Here is a 23,298-nt window from a genome sequence, read left to right as displayed (position 1 = left end):
GTGTGAGGAAAGATTGGGCACGATCTGGTAACATACTTGCATGAGAAGCCTGAAGGCCCATAGAGATTAAGTCATAGGAGTAGGTTGATGGGAAGAGGGTGTTGAAAAGGGCAAAACTTTTTGACCAAAGAACAAAGGATGAAAGGAGGAGTGTAATAAGTGAGCATGCCGGAGTGGGTAAATGGAAGAAGAATAGAGGGGGTTCGGGATAAAGACTAAAAGGCTAGATTTGGTGGCAGAGTCAGCTGTTGAATTAATTACAAAGGAATTTGAAATATTTGATTTTAGAAGGAGATGCATGCGTGTGTGTTGTAGGAGAATGAACTGGAAGGAGGGTTGGTAGTGTGGCGTCTTGTTTGGCGTGGCAGACAGATTACATTAGAAAGGCCATTCCAACATACGACTCGTTTTAGGGACCACTCGTTGACATATCCCAACCACAGATCTGTCTGGACATCGTGTCCCCTCCGTCTTCGTCGGTGCCGCACTCTCCCTTCCCTCAATTCTCCGGTCTCTCTTTACTATTCTTGGATTAACTTTTATGCATTATGACCCCAACTCTAACAAGATTGTTCCCACTCTTGAGGTTCCCAAACCAAAAGATAATAGTTCCACCGCGGGACTACATCAGTTTTTCCACTCTAATGTTTTCGTTGCTGCAATTTAATAAATCTTCACATCTGTGTTCTAATTAGTTAGCTTCACGCCCCTGATAAAAATAATTCACTCTTAAAAACATGCATCAGATAAGGATGTCCTGTCAGGAAATGTTGTTTAGTTATATATTCCAATCCAAACAAGAACAGGATAATAACATGTCAAATGAGAAACTGTAGAGTGTAGTGGAGAAACCTGCTCCACACGCATGTAATTAGTTAGTTGATAAAAACAACCAAGAGAGAGATGATTTGGGGCAGAGTGAATTAGATATGGAAGGGAAGGGCTGAATTGGGTTGACTGGGGGAGTGGGTGGTGGGGAAAGGAACAACGAATTTGGCACGAGGAAACGAATGAATGCAAGCTTTAGGTGGGGAGCCTTGGAGACGATGGGGCGTTGCCGACGAAAACAAAGAAGCAGCAAAATAAGATATGCGCATCTGATGGCCTCGTACATACATATCACATATGCCTTTGTTTAATGCTACGTGGCAGTCAAACCTTTACAGCTGACCCATACATAGAATGTCCTCCTCCAATGTTTTTGTCCATTTCATTTGAGTATGTAGCACGTGTCCCCAAATAATTAGGAGTATGGCTTGCTGTTGTTCCTTTTGTCCGCCCTCTTTCTCCGAACAACGCCCACGCTCTCAATCCCCTGATTCTCATCCTCATCCCATCACACCTGCTCCCGTACTTCCTCTATTTCTATGTGTTTCCATTACATCTATGATATTGTTTAATTAATACGGTGGCTGCCTTAAAACGCATATATTTTAAATTAAATAGGTGAAGAGAAAAGAGACAGGCATTCAATATATCATTATGCTTGGGCTTGGGGTCGTACGATTCAGGTCTCTCATGCTGGCTTCAGAAGCAGAGTGCAATGAATGACTACTAACAACACCAAACTGATGACGCCGAAACAAATAAACATATAATGTCCTACTTTCGGCTGTCTTCCCAAAAGTGGCTTCATTTCTATCCATCCAGAGTCAAATTGAGAAAGCAAGTCTCTGTGTGTGTGTTTTTAAATTACTTCGATCATATCATCCCATCTACAATTTGGTCACAGAGAATAATTCCCTTGCACCGTCACTCTGATGCCGTGTTAGGGCGGGGAGAACGACATCATGGAATAAAAATCTCAGACTTCCTCGCAGGAAGACAGGAAGAGGTTACTTTTATATGGGGAAAAATAGAGTTAACTATGAATTGCAGAGTGAAAATAAAAATATCGATGGATAATATTTTCGATAAAACGTCAGTTGATAAGTATTTAAAGTGCGTGTAGATGTTTTAATGTTAAGGGGATGGAGTTTACGGGAAAGAAGGAAAAACTCGGAATGATGAGGTCATGAAAGGGAGGGGAATAATGACTAACTGTTGGGTAATTGGAATTTTGTGTCGTGAAGGACGGTTCTGCCAACCCATGATTTCAACCATCATTGTCAATTTCCCATTCATGCACAATTCTCAACAAAGTCAATATTTTTTTGCTCATTCTCATTAATTAACCATTTCCTTTATTTCTTAAAAAGATATCGTTGGATTGGATGCTGTTAAAGCCTAAATTTGGGGGCTAACTGCATGTAAAAGCAGGTGATTGGATATATAGAATCACTTTACTTTGGGGTGGATTAGGTTCAAAGCCAGGCAATTCAGATAGTTTTACTGGTCTGAACACATGAGCATGTTCAAAGCCAAGAAATGGGGGAAGTTATGAGAAAACTTTAGTACTCTGTCAATACGTAATTTTGCGCGCGCGCGAGAGAGAGAGAAAGAGAGAGCATATTCTGCAATGGAGTGTGTTAGCCAAGGCAAGGCGGCGGTTTGTGTGATTGGCGGGAGCGTTGAAAAAGATGGGATGCACGGGAATGGGAAGCTGAATCCCAATTTCCAAATTCAGCCCTTTTAATCTCGAAATGGGCTAGACCTTCACTCATGGGCATACCCAGTCCAATTCAAACTATGGGCCTTGGCCCTCCTCCACCATACAAACTTTATTTAAATTAAACATTCGGGAATTGAATTGATCACCTAAAAAAAGCCATGCTTTTGACTGACCGTACATTTTTTAAAGTCCAGTATTAGGGGTGTTTGGCAATACTTATAATTGTTTTTAAAAAAATACTTTCACACAAATTAAAACAATTCTTAAAATTAAAACAATTTTTATCGTATATTCTTTTTATATGTCATAAAATCACTTTTAAAATTACCATGAGTTTTTACTCAAACACGAGCCTCATGCTTCAAATTTCTCTAAAACATGCTTTTTTTCGGTGATATAAAACGTGCTTTCTTTTGGTGGGGAGAGCACCTGTAGATGTCACTTTGGGAATGATACTGCCAGTTTCTGTTCCGGACATACGTGACTTGCTACAAATGCAGGTCTCATTCTATTTACGGCACATCACTGCCCCCTTTTACTCTTCTAAACCATCGTGTTGAATTAACGGCGCTCCAAGGGGGATCTCGGGTTCGAGATTATTCATGCATTTACCTCGTCAAAACGACAAATGTACTTCTTGCTGTTTATATCTGTACTTCAAATTTTTAATATAAAAACTCATCTAATTTTTATTTTTATCATAAATGTAGGACCCTAATCTATTTTATTTCTTGTATTTATCTTTTTTTAAATGATCATTATAACGTTGATAACTCTAATTAATGTACTTGATTCGTAACGATATTTTAAAAAAATTAACATCTATTTATTACAAATAAACAACTTAACTAATTTTATTTATTTACTCAAATCAATTAACTAAGTCTTACATTAAAAATTAAGAGTAGTATTTATTTTGTAATAATGTAAACTGCACCCTAAAATACATCATATATTTAGAACGCGGGGTAGCAATTTATAAAGAACCAGATTCCTGTACTTCTCTTGGTTCTGCTCGTCCCTCCTCAACGACCTTCCTGTACTTTGCACGACAGTTTCACTCTAAACTCTCGCATATCCAGGAAGATTTAGGGATGATGACACGTATATACGAACGGATCATTGTTATTTATCAGCAGCAGCAACAATTATAACAGTGACGTGCGTATGGTGTCTTTCTCTTCTCCCCCGTCCCAAGTGGCCTCAGTTTGGCTCCTCCGTTCATCCAGCTATGTTCAGCTCATCGTTCTGTACTCGAGTCCTAAATTCTCGACCAACTGGATTTAATTACTTATGGTTCTCACTGAGACTTTAAACACGAGCCTTTATTCATTACGGTCTTCAATATAGGACCTAATTGTTGATTTAGTTTTGGTCTTAATATAGGACCTAATTGTTGAGTTAGTTTTGGTCCTAAATATAAGGCTCATTTCTCATATTTATCAATTTTTTCTAAATTACCCCTATGGATACTCCCTCAACTATAATCAAGTAGAAGAGGAAGAGGGGATATTAAGAAAGATAATTATGGTATTTTAGGAAAAATGTGTCACATTTCTTATAATTGACTAACTTACCTAACTTCCTTAATCTAATCAAATTTATTAAATGGGTCTTATATTAAGAACCGGAGAAATATATATTTTGTCGTGACAGCACATAAGACATCATCCTTTTATCCATATTTTAGAGCGGAACACGACCACGCCCGATTTAATTATTATTAAAAAAATTTAGAAATTATGTTCCTTGCTTAAAATTTTATTATAATTCTTTTAAAATAATTTAATTAGAACTTTTTAATAATTATACTTTTTAAAGTTTATCTTTATAATTATGGTTATAAAAAATGTTAATCAGCTGAGAAAAAACAAGGTTGATGTGGTGTTGCTTGGGGGTGGCTCAATAATGAGCAGGATGATGTGGCGGTTTCGAGTTGTATCGGGGGCCTCAGATATTTTCGAATAAAGAACAGGGTTCACACAATTTTTATTCTCTAGGTGTGTCCTTATTTTTATTTTTATTTTTTAAATTTAAAATTAGAGATTTTAGTCTCTTAATATTTTTATTTAAAATTTAATTCTTATAATTTAAAAAAATACTTGGATTATTTTATCTTTTAAAGAGCAAAACTTATGATTTTAAATTTAAGGGACTAAAACTAAAATTCATACAAATTTAAAAGATGAAAAATTATATCAATCTTAAATAATAATTACATACCGTAATTAATTTTTGTAATAAATATTGCTATCCTGTAAATAATAATCACGGGGATGACATGCTCCCATCCTGAGTGCAGCCTACAGAGTTCCCCCCCCCCCCCCATTTTTCTCAGGCGAATTAGTTAATCATTAATCACTCACGATAGAGCCCATAGCACGTGCGTTATCTTCTGATGATGAAGTAGCATTTAAATTTGATAAGGCAGCCTGATTTATTAAGTTCCTTCGAATCCTCGACAGCATTATTTATATAACTGGCACCATTTTTTACTTTTACTTTTACTCGCGCTCTAAATTTTAATTTTACTATTTAAGCGAATCCAGGTGGTCACGGTCCACACTGCGACATTGAGCTATAGATCCGCCGCTTTTGATTCCGAATGAATTCGGCGCATATAAATTTAACTGGAATTATGTTTGTATGCATTGTGACTGTATCGTGAGTCAGTATTTAATATAAAAATAAACTGAGTAATTTAAATAGATTAAAAAAATTACTTTAGTTAATTACTAGTAATAAATTTGTGCTCTTTTTTTTTTAAAATACCTTTACTAATCATGTGTATTGGATAAAGCTATTATTTAATGAAACATATAATATGTATAATTATTACAAGCACTACCTAAAAAAAAATAAATATGAAAAATAAGGTGAATTAGGATTTTGTATTTATAACTAAATTAAAAATCAAATTAACTCTTAGTATGTTTTATCAATTAAAAAAAACAGCCGATCAATCATATAGAGAACAAATCAATTAGAATTTCACAAGAATGCCGCATAACAGTTTGGCAGCATAGGCTCATTCAGGGGCGCGTTAAACCCGCTACTTAATATACTACTTCCGATTCTTGATATAAAATTTGATTTTTATTTTGATTCTAAACATAAGATCCCAGCAGTCCTTTTAAAATGGTAGTTCTAGTCAATATACTTGATTAGTAATGATATTTTAGAAAAAAAACACATATTTATTACAAATAGCTAATTTAACTTCTTTCCTTAATCTTCTCAAATTAATCAATTAGCTCTTATAATTAGAATCAGGAGGTATTAAAATTACCCCCTGAAATATTCGTTACCGATCCGGAATAAAACCAAGGCAATTAAAGAAAGTTATCCATTCATTAACGTCAAATAACGAATATGTGGATGATCAAGTGTATGGATCACCAGAGAAAGAAAAGCAGCATTTGGCTAAGCAAATTTTTTTAATCCTGAGCATATAATATGCACATAATAATACGAACGAGGGAGAGAATTTTAAACAGTAGATGCAGGTGGTGGCACTTATGGCTGGTTTGTTCATATCCTTCGTGAAAGCTTACCCGTACGATCTGGCCGAATCCCAAACTAGACTTGTCCATTCTCCTCCAGTGTCCCTAGCCCAGTAGCCCCCCTCCTTTTTTTTTTTTTTTTTTCTGTTAAATAATTATGTGCTTTGTTTATTAGTATACGGCTGAGTCTTGTGTGTGGGTGCGTGTAAGCTGCTAATGACATCCCTATCTGACTGCCTGTCTCACATTCAGTTTGAGTCTGACCTGTGGCCAGCCCTGGGCAGTTCTTTTCTCTCTACTCTCCAATGGCGACCCCACCCGTTGCACTCTCTTTTTTTTACGCTCTCTAGAGGATCTTCCATAGGTTTTTCTTAGGCCTCTTTTTCCGAGCATAAAAGCTTTATTCACCTTTCTTCTCCTTTTCCCTTCCTCTGAAAGCGAAACCCTAAAGTTTATCACACACCTCAGCCACCCGACGAAGATCAAGGCTCGTGAGATCCCCGCTGCCCCTCCTCTCCTAATCTGCCCCGGCCTTCAACCTCCCTATGCTCATCATAATTGAGATCTATATGTGCCTATCGTATTTCCATCTCTTCTTTTGATACCGTCCCTTTTCTCCGACTGAAAGACAACGAAAAGATTTGCTTCCGCTGCAGATCAGGGATTCCAAGATACTGCGAGACCTTTTTCAGAAGCCTGCTTATCTCCTCTCCATCCATTTTATTTCATGCCTTCTCCACGATCAACCCCCACGTAGTTTGGTTTCTATCTCTCTGCAACTTTGGTGCCACCGCCCTTCCCTCATCGGCGGCTGCTGTTTTTACGGTTGCCCCTCAACTTTTCATTTAATTCCTGCATATTTTGATTAGCTTAATTTGCAAGCTATGGATTCTGGGAACAGCGGAAGTATCTCGTCCAGTGGCGATGAAGAGTATGATTCACGGAGTGACATGGTTCCGCCCGTTCTCAATCCTCACCCTCCATTTGGTTCTTTCTCCCTTGTTTCTCACCACCATCCTCCCCTCTTTGATCTTTCTCCAAATTACCTCCACTCCCTCTCCTCTCAAAACCTGCTCCACTCTAATCCCGGTCCTTTCCTGAATTTGGACACTGGTGCTACCTCTCAGGACCCTCGATCCGAACCCAATTGCACTGCTCCTGCAGTTTCATCATCGTCAGCAGCAAAGCAGTCTGCGTTGAGCACAGACCCATCGCTGCAATTGCGCTCGCTCCACGGTGATAATGCTCGAGTTTCGGCACCACCCGCCAATGCAGTACGGAACCCAAAGAAGCGAACCAGAGCATCAAGACGAGCACCCACCACCGTTCTCACCACCGACACCTCCAATTTCAGAGCCATGGTTCAAGAGTTCACTGGTATCCCAGCGCCTCCCTTCTCTGGCACCTCCTACTCTCGCCGCCTCGATCTTCTCACCGCTTCCTCCTCCTTGCGTTCCTCCACTGCCACTTCGTCGCACTTGCATACCACCACCACCACGACGCCTCCCTTTTACCCTTTGCGCACTTCATCTCATCCAAACCCAAATCCTTTGCTTTTGTCCTCCGCTTCATCATCGCCTTCTCCTTCTTCAACATTGATGTTACACAATCATGTGGCTGATGCTATGGCTTCCACTACCACTGGTAACAACCCTCATCCTCCATTAACTACCAAACTGATGCGGGTGCACCTTACAGCCACCCGCAACATATGCTGACCATGCAAATCCTCCCGTTCCAAACATCCATTCTTCACCCCTTGGACAATCCTACTCTTCAAGTTGGATTTAGTGCCAAGTCTCAACCCAGTTCATCTATACCTTCCCTTGAAGACCAGATGGGCATGAGTCATACTCATCTTATGAGTGGCTCATCCCCACGTCAGTAGTTCGGATGCTGAGGGTGTGCCACTGAGCGGCGGCGGCGGCCATGACATTGGAGGGCATGCTCCCAAGGATCAATTAAGGTCCTTCCATGCCTCTGCTCCCTGCAAACTCGGCTTTTCTGGCACTTCTTCCTCCGCCGCCTTCATCCCCGACAAGAGCTTGGAAAATACCTCTACCAGAGGGGAAGGTAACATTGATTCCTGGATTTGTTCCTCCGATTAGCATGATCATTCTTGTGATCACTAACGAGTCGTGATCAACAGTACAGAAGTGAATCATTGCAGCGTAGAATTGGATGCGATAATGAATTAAAACCATCATCATCACGTTGATCGTGCTGCAGGTGCTGGTGCTGGTGGTTAGCATCTCTAGCAACCTTTCTCTTTCTTACTTTCTTTTCTTTTTTAATTTATTATTGTTTAAAAGCATAACCAAGTAGTATAGATTAATTCGTCTTTAAGATACGCGCTCTTTTGAAATCACCCGTGATCGTTACATATATATGCTTTTCTTCTTAAATGGATACCCCTCATGGAATAAAAGAGGGAATCATCAAGATGCCAGTTCGCGCCATCCATTATAAGACCGCACGCATCATTAGAAGAGTACAAACGATAACAGTATTGATCTGGTAATTAGTTTTACCGAGCTAACTATGAAACAGTCTGGAAGCCAAAGTTTACATAGTCGTTAGCTAAATGGAATCTGATCCGCTGCAACTAAAAAATGCCCGATATATAAGAAGTGTTCCTCGTACGGATGCTGGTGTGGTGGTTAGAGAAAAATGGACGAGTGCGAAGAGACTGAAGAGGTTGTTGTGGGTGACTTTGGCCAGACAAAAATACTAAACAGAAAAAGAGGAGGGAAATGGGCGCGAGACCGATTAAAGTAGAGACAAAGGGGGTGGCAAGTTGGAGGCAATTCATGCGGAGGCCACCCCTTGTCTGTTGGGTTTGTGTCCCAAAATCCTCACTCTCTGTGATTGGGTGCTGATCACATACCTAACGCCTATCTATTTAAAATAACTTATAATTAGTTTTTTTTAATAATAATTTATAAAATATAAGATAAATATATAATTAGAGTTTTATATTGGCTTATGTGAAGTGTATTAATAAGTGCTTTTAATTGGAATTCCAAATAGGCCCTTAATTGGCTACATTTATATATATACTAGTTTTAATACTTAATATAAGAGTTTATTTGATATTTAATTTGATTTTAAATATAAGAGCGTAGTTCATTTTGTCTTTCGTAATTAACCATTTTTTTAAAGTAATTTTTATAATAGTTACACATATTAAATATTTCATCTTATGATAGTTTTAACTAATATGCATGATTAGTAAGTATATTATAAGAAAAACAACTAACTTAATAAATTTTTTTATCCACTCAAATTAGTTAACTTATGTTTATTATTTTTATATTAATAACGGAGATTTATATCTCTTACTTTCATTCTTTCTTCGCTGCGCTTTGCGTGAATGTCATCTTACTTCCTAATCAACCAGTACCGGAACTGCCGCTTTGTCCTGTACTTTCCTCCCTGGCTGTTATTTTTAAGATCATGTTCCCAGAATTTCTTCTTTGTTTGTTGGAAGTGAAAAGGACTTTCAGGCTTTAATTAAGGGATGGTACGAAGAAGATAACCCATTTAATAGGCCGCAAATTTTGGTTGTGTATTATATTGGCCGTAATTTTAGAACTCTGCTAATGTTGGTTGTTACTATAATGATGCTCAACATGTGGGTTAATTATTTGCGATGAACAGTTCCGTAAGCCTTGCCTCGCGCTCTTTCTACTGGCTTTCTAGGGGGGTTGGTATCAAAAAGCCTAAAACCATTAAACGAGTGCTGGAAATCTTTTTTTTTTTTTTTTCCGGTTCTGGCTGCCACAGGATGTGTTTGGATTTGAATTGAAAGATTGTTTGGTTGTAATTGATTTATACGATTAGTCTTTAGTATAATAGGAAAGAGAGATTGAAGATCAGGAAAATTATATTTTTCTCAGAAAATATTTTTATACCTTTTATATGTGTTAAATTTAATTATAAATGCAAGATCATGGTTGTCTTATAACCTGTTAAATTAATACCTCTGGACATATCAACATGAGTTATTAATTATTAACATACGATCATAGTTATTTCATGGGTTATTACTATATGCTTTCTAATTCAACTAATTTTCAATTATTCTTTTCTAAAAAAAATTTATCAAAACACTTTATTATGATCGAGTCAGTTTTGTTCAAAATCAAGGTTACTAATAAATTTCATAAGCTCTATTTTATCTAATCTAGTATTAATCTGAGTGTGCTTGAAACGTGCCGGAGCCATTGATGAAAAAAGTGATTGAGGGTTTCATGATCAATTTAATCGAAATATGAGTGTTTTATTTAGAATCTTGCAATTGCTTTAATTAAAACATGAGCGTGAATAAATTTGTAAAATTATAATTTTGGCCTAAAAAACATGCACTTGCCGTCCGTTCCATCATTTTGTTTTGTCTTTTCCACAGCCAAAGACATTTTCTCCTGCGGAGCAATCGGTGGCAAGATTGGTGGCTTCTTTATCTATCTCACGCACATATTTCCTTTCCACATTATCTGACTTGACCAGGCCTTTGCTGGTTTGCTTTACAGAATGTTAACCAGAATTTAACCATAGAAAATTCCCACAATGTCGGCTTCCCCTGAATTTGATTGAACACTGAGAATGGAGAATGTACGAGGATAGGAGAATTCTCGTTTTTTTTTAATTTTTTTTTATATGTGGACTATCAGACTGTTTAGCGTGTAAATCACATATCTAGCGGTCCTTATTATATTTGACTTTTATTTGGGACCCAATCCATTTTCTCTCTGCATCCCAAGATAATCCTTCTAATAATGATAAGCCAAATACTTAATTAGCAAGGATATTTTAGGAATAACAACACTTATTTATTATAAATAACCAACTTAACTTACTTCCTTAATCTCCTCAAATAAGTCAATTGGGTCTTATAATTAGGACCGGAGGAGTATAATGATGTGAATTTTCTATAAGATTAATGCTCCTACGTTTGACAGGTCTTAAGTCCGAAATTATTCGGCGTGGCATATCGTGCATATTAAAAAATAATTAGTTTACGGGATACAACTGTAATGATCTATTGATCAGTTCAAGTGAACTAGCGCATGACATTGTGTACGTAGGTTCGTGTCTTGTGGGACTATTGGTTCAGCTCAGTGCATGAACGAGTTCAGATATTTTGTAACAGAAATTAAAGTTACCTCTGAACTAGTTGTCTAGTTGTCTAGTTGAAGTGGTGCCTTCTTCCCCGCATGCTGCTCGGTGTCTAAAACATAAGTTAAGCTATTGACAGTTTTTTCAATGATGCCACCTGTAATTACATTTTAATACTATCTTTGATTTTTAATATAAAAACTAATTACCTGATTTAAGTAGATTAAGAAAATTAATTATGTTAGTTATTCCTAATAAATAAGTTTTATCTTTCATTAAATACCCCTACTAATCAAATATCATTTATTGAAATATTTGACACGTACAATTAATATAAGAATTATATTGAAAAAATAGATAAATATGATAAATAAAATAAATTGCATCTTATATTCAAGACTAAATTGAAAATCAAACTAACTTTCATATTAAAAATTAGAAATAATATTTTGTATCAATGCTAATTCATCAATACGGACAATTACACATGTATTTGACAAGAGACTGGTTTTGACTAACCATTGTATGCAGGCAAGTTGATGTGTGGAAACAAGCCGGCTTAAAATGCATCCATCATTTTAAAGTATTTTCTCAGGCTCATCAAACACTTTAAAATGTTTTGTAATACATCTAGCACTTCAAAGTATTTTTTTAGACGTGTCCAATATCTTAAAATATTTTTTGATACATGCAATACCCTCAAAATATTTTTTTAGGTGTGTCTAGCATCTAAAAATATTTTTTGATTCATCCCGCACCAAGACAAAAAAATATTTCAGAGTGTTGGACATACCTAATAAATACTTCAAGTGTTAGATGCATTATAAAATTTTCAAGATGTTGAATCTACATGAAAAAATATTTTAGAGTGTTGAATGTATCCTAATCTTTAATCTTTAAGTAAATGGAAAAATAAGATAAGTTTGCTATTTAATAATAACAACACCTGGTATCGCGTTATATATTAATTTGTAGGTAATGAAAAATAGGTTGGTTCTGTGGTCTTGTTGACGTTCACATCTGACGCTCTCGCGCGGTGAGAACATCAGGAGGAATTCACAATCATCTACACTCCGACCTCGAAAGTGCCTTGCTATATATAAATATATATATATATATATATATATATATATATATTGCGACTCTTTTTTTCAAAAAACAAATTACGACAAATGAAACAAAAGATTTGATTTAAATATACTTTCATATGGACAAATAAATTACTGACGCGTGGCGGTTCTCTTGTCAAAAAAGGATTTTATGCAATTCGGCTTGATTATGGCAAAGTTTATGAATAATGTGGTGCAATGTTAACTGCTCACGTGATGATTAGGGATAATTGAGTGAGCCGTGGGCCCCGTTATTGTGTACGATCTAAGTTATTTTAAATAATATAGCGCTTAATTATAGATGCCGTAAATAGACAGTCAATAAACAGTATGAGATCCATCAATCACAACAGACGGCTATCATTCCTCGAAATTGTTAACATATATCGAACATCTCTGTGGCTCCAAAAAAAAAAGGACGGGGAAAAGTCTAGAATCGTGATTCACACGGGCCATGCCTTAAAAATAATTAAAGGGAAATTGTAAATAAAGACCCCTAAATATGTAAAATTATGATTTGAGACTGTTAATTTAAAAAATAACAAATAAAGATTCGGTTTCAAGTTACAAATATGAAATCTTGGTGAAATATCTGAAATGTTCCTCAGTTAAATTGTGATTTGATCTACTGAAATTGTTATTCATTATAGTGAATTTGTCATTTTTTATAATCAACTTGTCATTTGACATACTCCCAATCAATATGTGATTTGGTCCACTGAAATTGTCATTCGTGAAAATAAATTTATCATTTTTCATAGTCAACTTGTCATTTGGCTGGAGACATTTCAGACATTTCATTAATATTTCATATTTGCAATTTGAGACCGAGTTCTTTCAAGCTATTTTTCAAATTGAGAGTCCCAAATTCTAAATCTACATATTTGGAGGTCTTTGTTTACAATTTTCTCATAATTAAATGCTTGAAAGCGGAAAATGAGGTGCATCCCTGAATTGATGCCATGGCATGTGTTAGCGGTTTTTATTATTCTTTTATTTTATATCTTGTCTTTATTGAAATTTTAAAATCTCACTTTTTTTATTTTTCAAATCAAACTTATCTTGTTTTCTCCATTCTCCTCGTGCTAAGTATAGGATAAGAGTGGTTGAAATGTTGCAGAACTGGCCATAAGGCTATTTTATTTAGTTTGTTTAAATTGATGCCATAGCATGCATAAGCAGGTGATGATTAAGGACAGGTTTGGTATAAGGAAAATTGAACAGAGGAAAAGAAAAATTTTAATGTGCCCGTTTTAAAAAAAATTAAAAAGGTAAAGTTAAAATTTTTTATTTAATTTTCATTACTCTTTCATTTTATATCTTTATTAAAATTTAAAAACCCCATTTCTCCTATTTTTCAAATCAAATTTATTAGAATTTTGTTCTCCTTTCTTTTTCTCCATTTTCTTCATACAAAACATAGCGTAAGGGTGCTTGAAATGTTGCAGAACTAGCAATAAGGCTAGGTTATTCAGTTTGTTTGAAAATTAAAAAATAATCATGTTTAGAAGTATGAAATATATGTTTTGAGAAAAAAAAATGCATCCAACTTTAAATAAGATCATTATTAAAAAAATATAATTAACATCATATTTAATGATTTATAATAAGAATAACTTAATTCTTGTAAACATGACTTTATAATAAAGACGGAAGGGTCCCCGTAGGCGGGGGGAAGATTTTTTTTTTTGGGGGGGGGTGTTTTGAATATTCTTAGAACATAGACCGGAGAGCATCTACGCTTTCAAACCAAAAACAAAAACATCATCATGTGAACAAGAAAAATATAAAACATTTTGGGTCATTTTAGGGGGGAAGTAGGCCTTTTTTTTGGGCAAATAAACCTATCTTGCTCAGTTGAAAAAATGATAAATAAAGAGGTTAAAAAAATGTAATGTTATAAATTAGGCATCTAAGAATTAAAAATGATAAAAAAAGAAGTGATACCTGATTTAGTATTTTGCAAATATAATCAAATAATTAAAATGTCATTATACCAAAAAATTTATTAACAAGTTCTGAACTAGTAATGAGAAGTATTGAATACCAAATGACAAGAAAAGTACTAGCAATAACAAATTATTTATCAACAAATTGTGAACTGATGATGACAAGTACTAAACAATCAATAAGAAAAAATATATTGATAATGACAAGTTTGATAGCTTTTTTAAAAAAAATTTGATACAAAGACATTTTAATTATTTAACTATACTTATAAAATATCAGATCATACACCATATCTTTCTTTATCATTTCAAATTGGGAAATGATGATTTCAAGATTCTTTTTCTGAAATTTTTCCTATCTAATTTGTTTAAAGTTTTAATTCCTAGAAAAATAGGCCTCAAATTCGCTCTGTAACTTGGGAGAAAACCTTGTGAGAAAAACTCAAATTCTATTCTTCGATAATGTAATGTGATGCACAAAAAGAAAAATATCCCGACAAATAGAGATATTATACGGGAAAAGAATAATCAATGTAAAAAGTAATAATAAATTGGAGTTCATATTTAGCATCAATAATTATATTTTTTTTGGGAAAAAAATCATGAAAAGCAATAGAAACTTGAAATGAAGCGTTTTGTTTTGCTAGGGGGGGGAGGTAGATTGATGAATAAATGAAAGTAATGGGAGCAAGAGAGGAAAACGAGTGAATACGCAATTAAAGCATCCTGCATGTGATGGATGGGAAGGATGATGAAGAGGGGAGCAGGATGATGAGGCTGGGTGGCCCCCATTTGCCGGGGAAATATGGGGCCTCTGCCGCAATCATGACCCCCTCCATTTTCCGTGTCATCCCATATCAAAACCTCCCCTTCTTAAATCATTAGCTAATTATAAAATATTTTAATGATATTCATATAATTAATAATTTTTTCAGTGACGATGATGATTTCTTCTCCTCATCGCATCCTGTGGCGTGTGGATCCCTTCTATTAAAAAAGTGTTTGGGTAAAAACAAAACTATAATTTTAGAAGTGTTTTTACAGTATATGAAATAAACATGTAGAGAAATTTGTCTCGATTTAAAAAAAAATCCTTCTGAAATTAGCCAAGCACCCCTTAAAATTCCCTTCTCTTGGTGGACAGGTTTCACACTCTATGTGTTTCTGAAAGACTACTTATTATATGTCAAAAAATTTTAAAAAATATTTTTATAAAATTGATATAAAATTTTTCTCACACATCTATTTTATACGTTATAAAATTATTTTTAAAATTATGATTTAAAATTTTTCTCACGTATTTATTTTGTATATTATGAATTTATTTTTAAAATCATGATTTATAATTTAATTTTTTATATAAATATTTTTAGCACCCGCGTCATGCGTGTATTCTCCAAAGCCACTTCCTGCGCCCATCCCCTCAGCATCAAACCGGATGTAGTACTACAAGACTTCCTCATTTATTGTTCATTTCATTATTACTCATCGTCAATTATTTACTGCCGTCCTCATTCTCTTAAATTGGAATTACCACTCCTCTAATAACGTCATGCGCCATCATGACCTATTCTTACATTTGACCATTGGCCGCAGTGCACGCGCATTCCCCCCGCTTCCCCCCACCCCCGACCTTTTTTTGTTTGGCCATTTGCTCTTAGTGCGGTGATACAGATAAAAAGGCCCCGTTCATATATTTGTTGGATCCTGCCACGCCATTTGTTGGGTTACAGGGGGGAAAACAAAGCTAATTGCCCGTCAAAATGAGTCAAATTAGCCGATTCATTCCCCCGTCTGAATTCATGATTCCATAATATTACACATATCAGAGCTAGTTAAAAGTATATTAAAAAAATTAGTTATCTGTACTAAATAAGTATTATCTTCCCTAATATACATTTATTCACTATGTGTATTAGTTAGAATTATTATTTGATGAATCTTTTAACATGTGTACTATTATAAGGATTAATATGAACAAATGAATAAATACGAGACAGAATATATTGGGGTTTTATATTTAAGATCAAATTAAAAATCAAACTAGTTTTTATATTAAAGATTAGAGGCATTACACTTTTATTTTTCACCACATAAATCGGTAAAAGCTAAAACACATTTTATAAAATTAATACATTAAAACGAAATTTTATATCAATTTAAACAACTAAATTTTTTTTCCTCTTTTTTTAACCTGCCATTTTTCGAGTCTCAATTTGAATAAATTCCATCTGAAATTCTGAATCACGGTTGTAAGGCGAATTTTTTTTTTTTCAGGTGACATACTCGGTAATTAAAAAGGATCACTGATTTTTTTTTTGTTGCCAACAAAAAAATCACTGATTGTTGTGACCAAAAAGGACCAATTATATTGTAACTTTGGAGAACGGTGATTATAGTAATCTCGACGGGTGCAATTAAGATTTAAATTGGGTCGGCTGATTCTAACCTCTACCTGGAATCATGCTCTTAAAAATCAATAGGATAATGACGGCAACAGAATTACGTAAGCGATGATCGGAAGCTGGCGCAAGCGAGTCGAGATTCATATGCGCTTCCCGCCCATGTGAAGTTCTGTGTTTAATTAAAAAGGTATTTGGGTAAAGACAAAATTATAATTTTAAAAGTATTTTTTACGATATATAAAGTAAATATGTGGAGGAATTTGTTTCGTTTTACAGAAAAGAAGTACTTTTAGATGCTTTCAAATACCTCCTAAATAGAGTCATGATTGTGACTCGGGTATAATAATATCACAACGAGAAATATTATATATTAGTACTCTCTCCTATTCTAAATATAAGACCTATTTTATAGTGTATTGTATTTACACTATAAAATGAGTTTTATATTTAGCACAGGAAGACTATATATGTTTGCCCCGGCAAAAACACTAAAGTGCATATGTTTGCAATTGCGATGCTGCGACTATTATTTGATATTCAATAATTGTAATCCAACTTTGGAAACAACTGGCAGATATTATATGTGTAATATATGTAAATGTTTGGTTTTAACATGCTCTTTTTTGTTTCAATATATATTTCCTTGTTGGCAAAAATTGAAAAAAGTGTAGGGCAAAAGCGCAGATTGGAGAGTAGCCACGACCATGTGATGTGAGCCGGAAACTATGACGTGCTCCCTACAATCCCTCTAACAGTACGACGAAAAGTAAGGGTTTTATTTTTTGGATTGCCCAATGTATTCTTTGATATGAATAGTAAGAGATTAATCTTTTAAGATACTATTAAAAGCCGTAAGAGGAATTCCTCCCGGTAATATTTTTTCCATACATACTGTTTCAAAGATCAAACCTAAAATATGATGTTTAAAGTGTTCAATTCAAGTCTCTTCTATCTGTAGCAATACTTGTTGATGAGAGTAAGAGTTGTATGAACTTTGAAAAGAGTTGGCAGGCCCACATTATGAGGCAAAACCAACAAAACTACTCACTCTTGCCTTCCAACTCTTACCAGGCTACTTGTATTTTGGGCCTCAATGGACAAGGTCAAATCTAAAGCACCCTTTCACTTCATCCGCTCACTTTAAAGAAGACAATGACAGCCCTTTTTATCCCAAATGACTCCCAAAAAAAAAAAACGAGACAAGTCAATAGAGGCGGGGGAGTCAACTTCACGAGAAAAGTCCACAATACCAAACCGAATATGCTAAAGAAGGAAAGGAGGAGGTATTTTTTTTTGAAATCTTATTAAGAAGGAATGCGAATAATCCTGTGCATCTTACGCGTGGCCTTGGATCAGGCTTTGCTGGCATCGACTGGTCTCTTAAATTCGGCCACTTGTAAATTACCTGCGACAAGGTTTTTGAAGCAACATGGAATGCAGACACTCGTCCACCGGAAAGTTGGATTCACTGTTTTTCGAGACCAAGAGAGGAATATTAGATTCAATGTTTCATGCGTGTCTCGCAAAGAATTTAGGGCCTAGATCACATTCGGCTCCTGCAAAAGCTGTGCAGAGATATCTCGGTGCGTGCAGTTGGTGAAGAGGAGATGAAATCAGAGACGGTGACTTTGGTGCTGGTGAACCTTGCTGGGATAATGGAGAGAGCTGACGAATCGTTGCTGCCGGGTGTCTACAAGGAGGTTGGTGCAGCGCTTCACACCGACCCGACCGGACTGGGTTCCCTCACCCTATTCCGCTCCATTGTTCAGTCCTCTTGCTATCCTTTAGCCGCCTACCTTGCGTCGCGGCATAATCGGGCACACGTTATCGCAGTCGGTGCTTTTCTATGGGCCGCTGCTACTTTCCTCGTTGCCTTCTCCTCCACTTTCTTTCAGGTACTATGTTCATATCCGCTTCGTCCTTTTTTCTTTCCTTTCCCGCGTTATGTCTTTAAAATCCAGGATCCCGTTGATATTAGGCTATCATTAGACTGTGCGCTTATAGTCACGGAGGTCGATTCGAGCTCAAATTGATCTGGGGTTATGGCCGCAATTTCTTTGTTCCTCTCAGCACTATAAACGACCTGACTATTAATATGTGTGTTTTTCTTGCTTTTCTATTTCATGTTGTTGTGCAATTAACGAGGAGTACTAAATAACTTCTAAACAGGATAAATTAGTAGAGGGTTCAAGATTAATGGGAAAAAAAAAAAAGAAGTGTGGCATTAAAAATTATTTTTCTCCAACAGTGATAGGCAAATCCTTTGTCGCTGCATTCTCATGGTTCAAAACAATGATCTCCTGGGAATTGGGGAGGAGAATGGCAGGATCTACGCTTTGATACCCCCGTGAATAGAAAAAATCAACATTTATGATGTTTTATTTGTCTGTGGCTATGCAATCCTGACAATTGTCTATAAAGGAGGGCCAATAACTTGTGCGTGTCTATTCAATGAATTCCACCAAAGCAACTCAAATGTGGTGCAGGCGCTATAGCTTAAAAATAAAAAAAATGGAAAAAGATTTTTTGAACTGCCTGTGCTTTAGGTCTTGAAACCAAGCTGTTATATCACAGGTCATATTTTGCTCTCTTTGGACATATTCAGGAGTTTCTTCAAGGTCTTGGCAATAGGCTCCTGTAAGGAGGAAAAGAGACTTTAAAACGTGCAATAGTGAAATTTATTTGACTTTTGAACCCTAATTTTTTGTGACTAAGTTAGGTCATTCGCAACTTTTTTTCAACTGCCAAGTACAGCATATATGTATAGGCACACAAGATGACCATTTGGCGTCTGCTGAACCAATCTAAATCTGTGGACATTCATATTCTTGAGATGCAACTGAGACATTCAACTTGATTGAACATCGAGAAACCAAAAAATTACGAGCTCAGATAATTGAACAAATTCAAATTACTAATAGCAATTTAGGCATCAGTCAAATTTAATACAAAGTAATGTGAGTTTCTACTTTCTAGTGGTAATTCAATGGTTTTCCCTTTCGAAGACCCTTATTCACCTGATTGTATTCACTTTGAAGTGATTGCCATGCAGGTTGCTGTATCACGAGCATTAAATGGTATTGGCCTGGCACTGGTTGCACCTGCAATTCAATCCCTTGTTGCTGACTCAACTGATGATTGCAATCGTGGCATGGCTTTTGGATGGCTTCAACTCACAAGCAATCTTGGTTCTATTGTTGGTGGCCTCTTTTCCGTGTTGATAGCTCCTATTACATTCATGGGAATCCCTGGTTGGAGAGTTTCCTTTCATATTGTTGGAGTAATAAGTGTTATAGTGGGTACTTTAGTATACTTCTTTGCCAAAGATCCACATTTCTCAGGTTACAGCACAAGTGCTTGTAACCGAATTCCAAATAGAACATTATGGTCAGAAGTAAAAGAGTTAGCTCAAGAAGTCAAGTCAGTTTTGAAGATTTCATCATTCCAGATAATTGTTGCCCAGGGCGTCACTGGCTCCTTCCCGTGGTCAGCATTGTCATTTGCACCAATGTGGCTTGAGCTCACTGGCTTCTCCCACAACAAAACAGCATTCCTCATAGCTTTGTTTGTGATTGGCAATTCGGCTGGAGGTTTATTCGGGGGTAAGACTGGGGATATCCTTTCAACACGATTTCCAAATTCTGGGAGAATAATTCTGGCGCAGATAAGCTCTGCATCAGCAATCCCCCTTACAGCAATACTATTGTTGGGTTTACCGCATGATCCATCAACAACAATGCTACATGGGTTGGTCCTCATCATTGTGGGATTCTTCATCTCTTGGAATGCTCCTGCTACCAACAAGTAAAGTCTCCCTAGCTAACCTCTCCTTTCATTGATTCATATATCCCAATAAAGAATCATTGTCCTATCGTATTCATTTTGCGCCCTGACCATGAAATTTCTATAACTCACTCCATCTTTTCTTAGTGTCATTCATTCATTGAAGTTTGAACTCAACGTATTAATAAGAACTAAGATTGCAAATGATTGGTGTAAAAACAACTGCTGCCCAATGTGAATCTGTCAACTGTGCTTTCAAAAGCATTTTAATTATCACCTAATAACTTGGCCTTTTAACATATTCATTAATCAATTTTTCTCATTCTTGCAAACAAATTCATGTTTGCTTGTGGTTGAAAAATAAGCAGATTTGTCTTGTATGATCTACAACTGAAAATGGAAACAAAGCTGGTCCTTTTTGAATTCAATAGGATTGTTATTCTTAGATATGTATGGGAAAGCTATATGATAAAGTTTATGGACAAAAGTCCAATATTTGCAGAGATTGTTCCTGAGAGAGCTCGAACGAGTGTATATGCTTTGGACCGATCTTTTGAGTCATTGCTGTCATCTTTTGCTCCGCCTTCAGTTGGACTTTTGGCTCAGCATGTGTATGGATACAAACCAATTCCCCTGGGGTCTACTGTATCTGAAGAGATTTTGACGGATAGAAAGAATGCCGCATCATTGCTAAGGCGCTATATACTGCAATAGGTATTCCAATGGCAATCTGCTGTTTGATCTACTCATTCCTTTATGGGGCCTATCCAAGAGACAGGGAAAGAGCTCGGATGGTAGCTTTAATTGAATCAGAGATGCAGCAGATGGAGTCAGATGGTTTAAGCACCAATAGAGATTTCCTCTCAAAAGCTCATTCTTCCGGGTCTGAAGAAATGTTTGTTCATGATTATGCTGGGGACACCATAGATGTTGATGATGAAGATAATGTTCTGCTGTACCGTGGCATTTGACTTTCTCCAATTTAGATGATTAGTTTTGATTCAGCACTTTCTGCAATATCGACTGGGGAATTTTTCGAAACTGCACAAGGTTTAAACTTTTCCCGTGATGCATCACCCGCTGATTCCACTTGGTGAGTTCGGTGATAAATTTGTACATCAAGTTGAAGAGATAACCTCCTGCACCTAAGCCTCATGTGAACGACTCAAGCCTCTTAACAGTGGTAATTACAATATTCTAAAGATACAATTCAGCCGTGGCCAGGGAGTTTTTAGGACTATTTTCCCTTCAAAGATTTTTTTTTTTTAATCATCAGAGGTACAGACCGGCAATTTGCCCAAGTCAGCTATCAGTCGAGGGATCAAAGACTTGGGACGGTCAAACTCAGCAGTCCTGATAACAGGAGATGAGATAACGTCTCATCCTTTCAGAGATTACATTGAAGAGGCTCAAATATCGATAGATGCGAGCAACGGGGTGCCCATCAATTTAATGTACAGGGAAGAATAAGTGTGCCAATGCAATCGCTAGATTTGTTTTATTCTAATCAGTGATGTGCCTGAGATTTGTAGTAGATATAGAGTTGGATGAATTACCAACGTTTCAATTGAGCTTTGTATTTTGATTGATTGTAATGACAAAACGTACAGAACGACAGAAATGCACATAATGCAGGTGAAGACGAAGTATGGTAATATTAAGCCTCACCTCCCTTTAATCGCTGCTGCTACTGCCCGGGAATGCTTTTCTTTATTTCTGTTTTTTTTTTTTTGGAAAGTTCTTTTCTTTTCTTTGCTTTCCTTGCTTGTGCTAGATTATGGCACCTGAGATTCATCCGTTAGACCCTCCTAGGCTGTAATATGGAAGTTTGGCTTAAGAATGGCTCCCGCCCTTCCATGTGCGTGATCTCAGAAACACCTATAACTGTTCTTGAATAACCATATTAATTTAAATCCGATTTTAGAATATCACTATTTGAAGTTATTAGTTTATAAAAATATTTATCTCGAATTTTATGAGAATGCCTGAGAAGTAATTTGCTCTATCCGTGCAGTTACTAGCAGACTCGCTAATTTTAAAATTTGTACGTCGAATAATATATTTCCTTCGGCCCAGAGCAAGTCTACCGGTTTAGTTTATCAGCCATATATTCTCCGTTTTGTCCGGATAAATAATATATTTTTCTTTTTTCATTAACTCGTTTTTACTGTCACTTTCCTTTACAATTAAAAAGCTATTACCCAGTTTTGTTATCAATAATGTGTTCAATTTTTTTTTTACGCGCAAAGATTTACTGTCTTGACCATGCAGACCTTCTGTACACCGGAAACCCTAATCCATTTGTTTTCCTCACTTGAATAATGCACACCTGATGTAGTTAAAGAAGATGATAGTGTTAAGTGAAACTACTAGTATTACTTGATATTTATGTGTTCATAGCCCAAAACTAGCAGCCCGTCTAGCTCAGTCGGTAGAGCGCAAGGCTCTTAACCTTGTGGTCGTAGGTTCGAGCCCCACGGTGGGCGTTTAAATCATTTTACTTTTTATGATCGCCCGTTTGTAGCCGTTGCACACTCCATGTTATCGGGTTGGTGGGTTTGACCTTTAATTAATTTAATTCGGAAACTGCAGTACGTCATCTTCATGCTCCTGCCGACATCTTCCAATTTTTAAAGCACTTAACTATTGAAATTGATGCGTTGTCATATGTAAACCCACCCTCACCAAAACCGAATTATTAACTTTCAAAATGAACATAATTCTACTCATAAGTCATAACAATTGTGTATCTTTCCTCTTTACTTGCCCCGTCGCTGCTTGGCATCCCCTTGGGGCGCCCCACCAAATAAAACTAATTTCCTGCATCTGCACATCCAACAACATCACAAATACTAATAGAAATTGGGTTTAACGAGAAGG

At 36.2% G+C, this 23,298-nt stretch overlaps 2 protein-coding genes and 1 non-coding gene across 6 annotated transcripts; all 3 read left to right on the top strand.

The window, feature by feature from the left end:
- Positions 1 to 6,055: 6,055 nt before the first annotated feature.
- On the top strand, positions 6,056 to 10,478 carry LOC114729051 (putative protein TPRXL). Of its 4 annotated transcripts, none has more exons than XM_028916002.1 (2): positions 6,056 to 8,298; positions 10,463 to 10,478. In XM_028916002.1, the coding sequence occupies exon 1, from the start codon at positions 6,939 to 6,941 to the stop codon at positions 7,770 to 7,772; it is 834 nt and encodes a 277-aa protein (XP_028771835.1). In that variant the 5' UTR covers positions 6,056 to 6,938; the 3' UTR covers positions 7,773 to 8,298; positions 10,463 to 10,478. The 4 variants fall into 4 exon arrangements, with proteins under 4 accessions (XP_028771835.1, XP_028771834.1, XP_028771833.1 ...); XM_028916001.1 differs by lacking the exon at positions 10,463 to 10,478 and adding an exon at positions 9,715 to 9,731; XM_028916000.1 differs by lacking the exon at positions 10,463 to 10,478 and adding an exon at positions 8,484 to 8,989.
- Positions 10,479 to 18,066: 7,588 nt separating this feature from the next.
- Positions 18,067 to 22,069, top strand: LOC114729050 (uncharacterized). Its single transcript, XM_028915998.1, is given in 4 exon segments — positions 18,067 to 18,530; positions 19,688 to 20,439; positions 20,907 to 21,103; positions 21,106 to 22,069. Coding segments are annotated over 4 exon segments (1,521 nt in total). The 5' UTR covers positions 18,067 to 18,242; the 3' UTR covers positions 21,390 to 22,069.
- A 762-nt stretch (positions 22,070 to 22,831) lies between these two features.
- TRNAK-CUU (transfer RNA lysine (anticodon CUU)) lies at positions 22,832 to 22,904 on the top strand. The gene has a single exon. It is a non-coding gene; the product is annotated as a tRNA-Lys (tRNA).
- Positions 22,905 to 23,298: the final 394 nt, after the last annotated feature.

This window comes from Neltuma alba, unplaced genomic scaffold (genome assembly GCF_004799145.2).
Source record: "Neltuma alba isolate B1F8T4 unplaced genomic scaffold, ASM479914v2 tig00012600_pilon, whole genome shotgun sequence".
In the NCBI taxonomy this organism is placed as follows: Eukaryota; Viridiplantae; Streptophyta; class Magnoliopsida; order Fabales; family Fabaceae; genus Neltuma; species Neltuma alba.
Note: the sequence above shows the minus strand (reverse complement) of the source record. Positions and strands in the feature narration are given on the sequence as shown.

Excerpts from the sequence above, each read along its gene's own strand:
- LOC114729051 (XM_028916002.1), top strand. The coding sequence starts at position 6,939 with ATGGATTCTGGGAACAGCGGAAGTATCTCGTCCAGTGGCGATGAAGAG.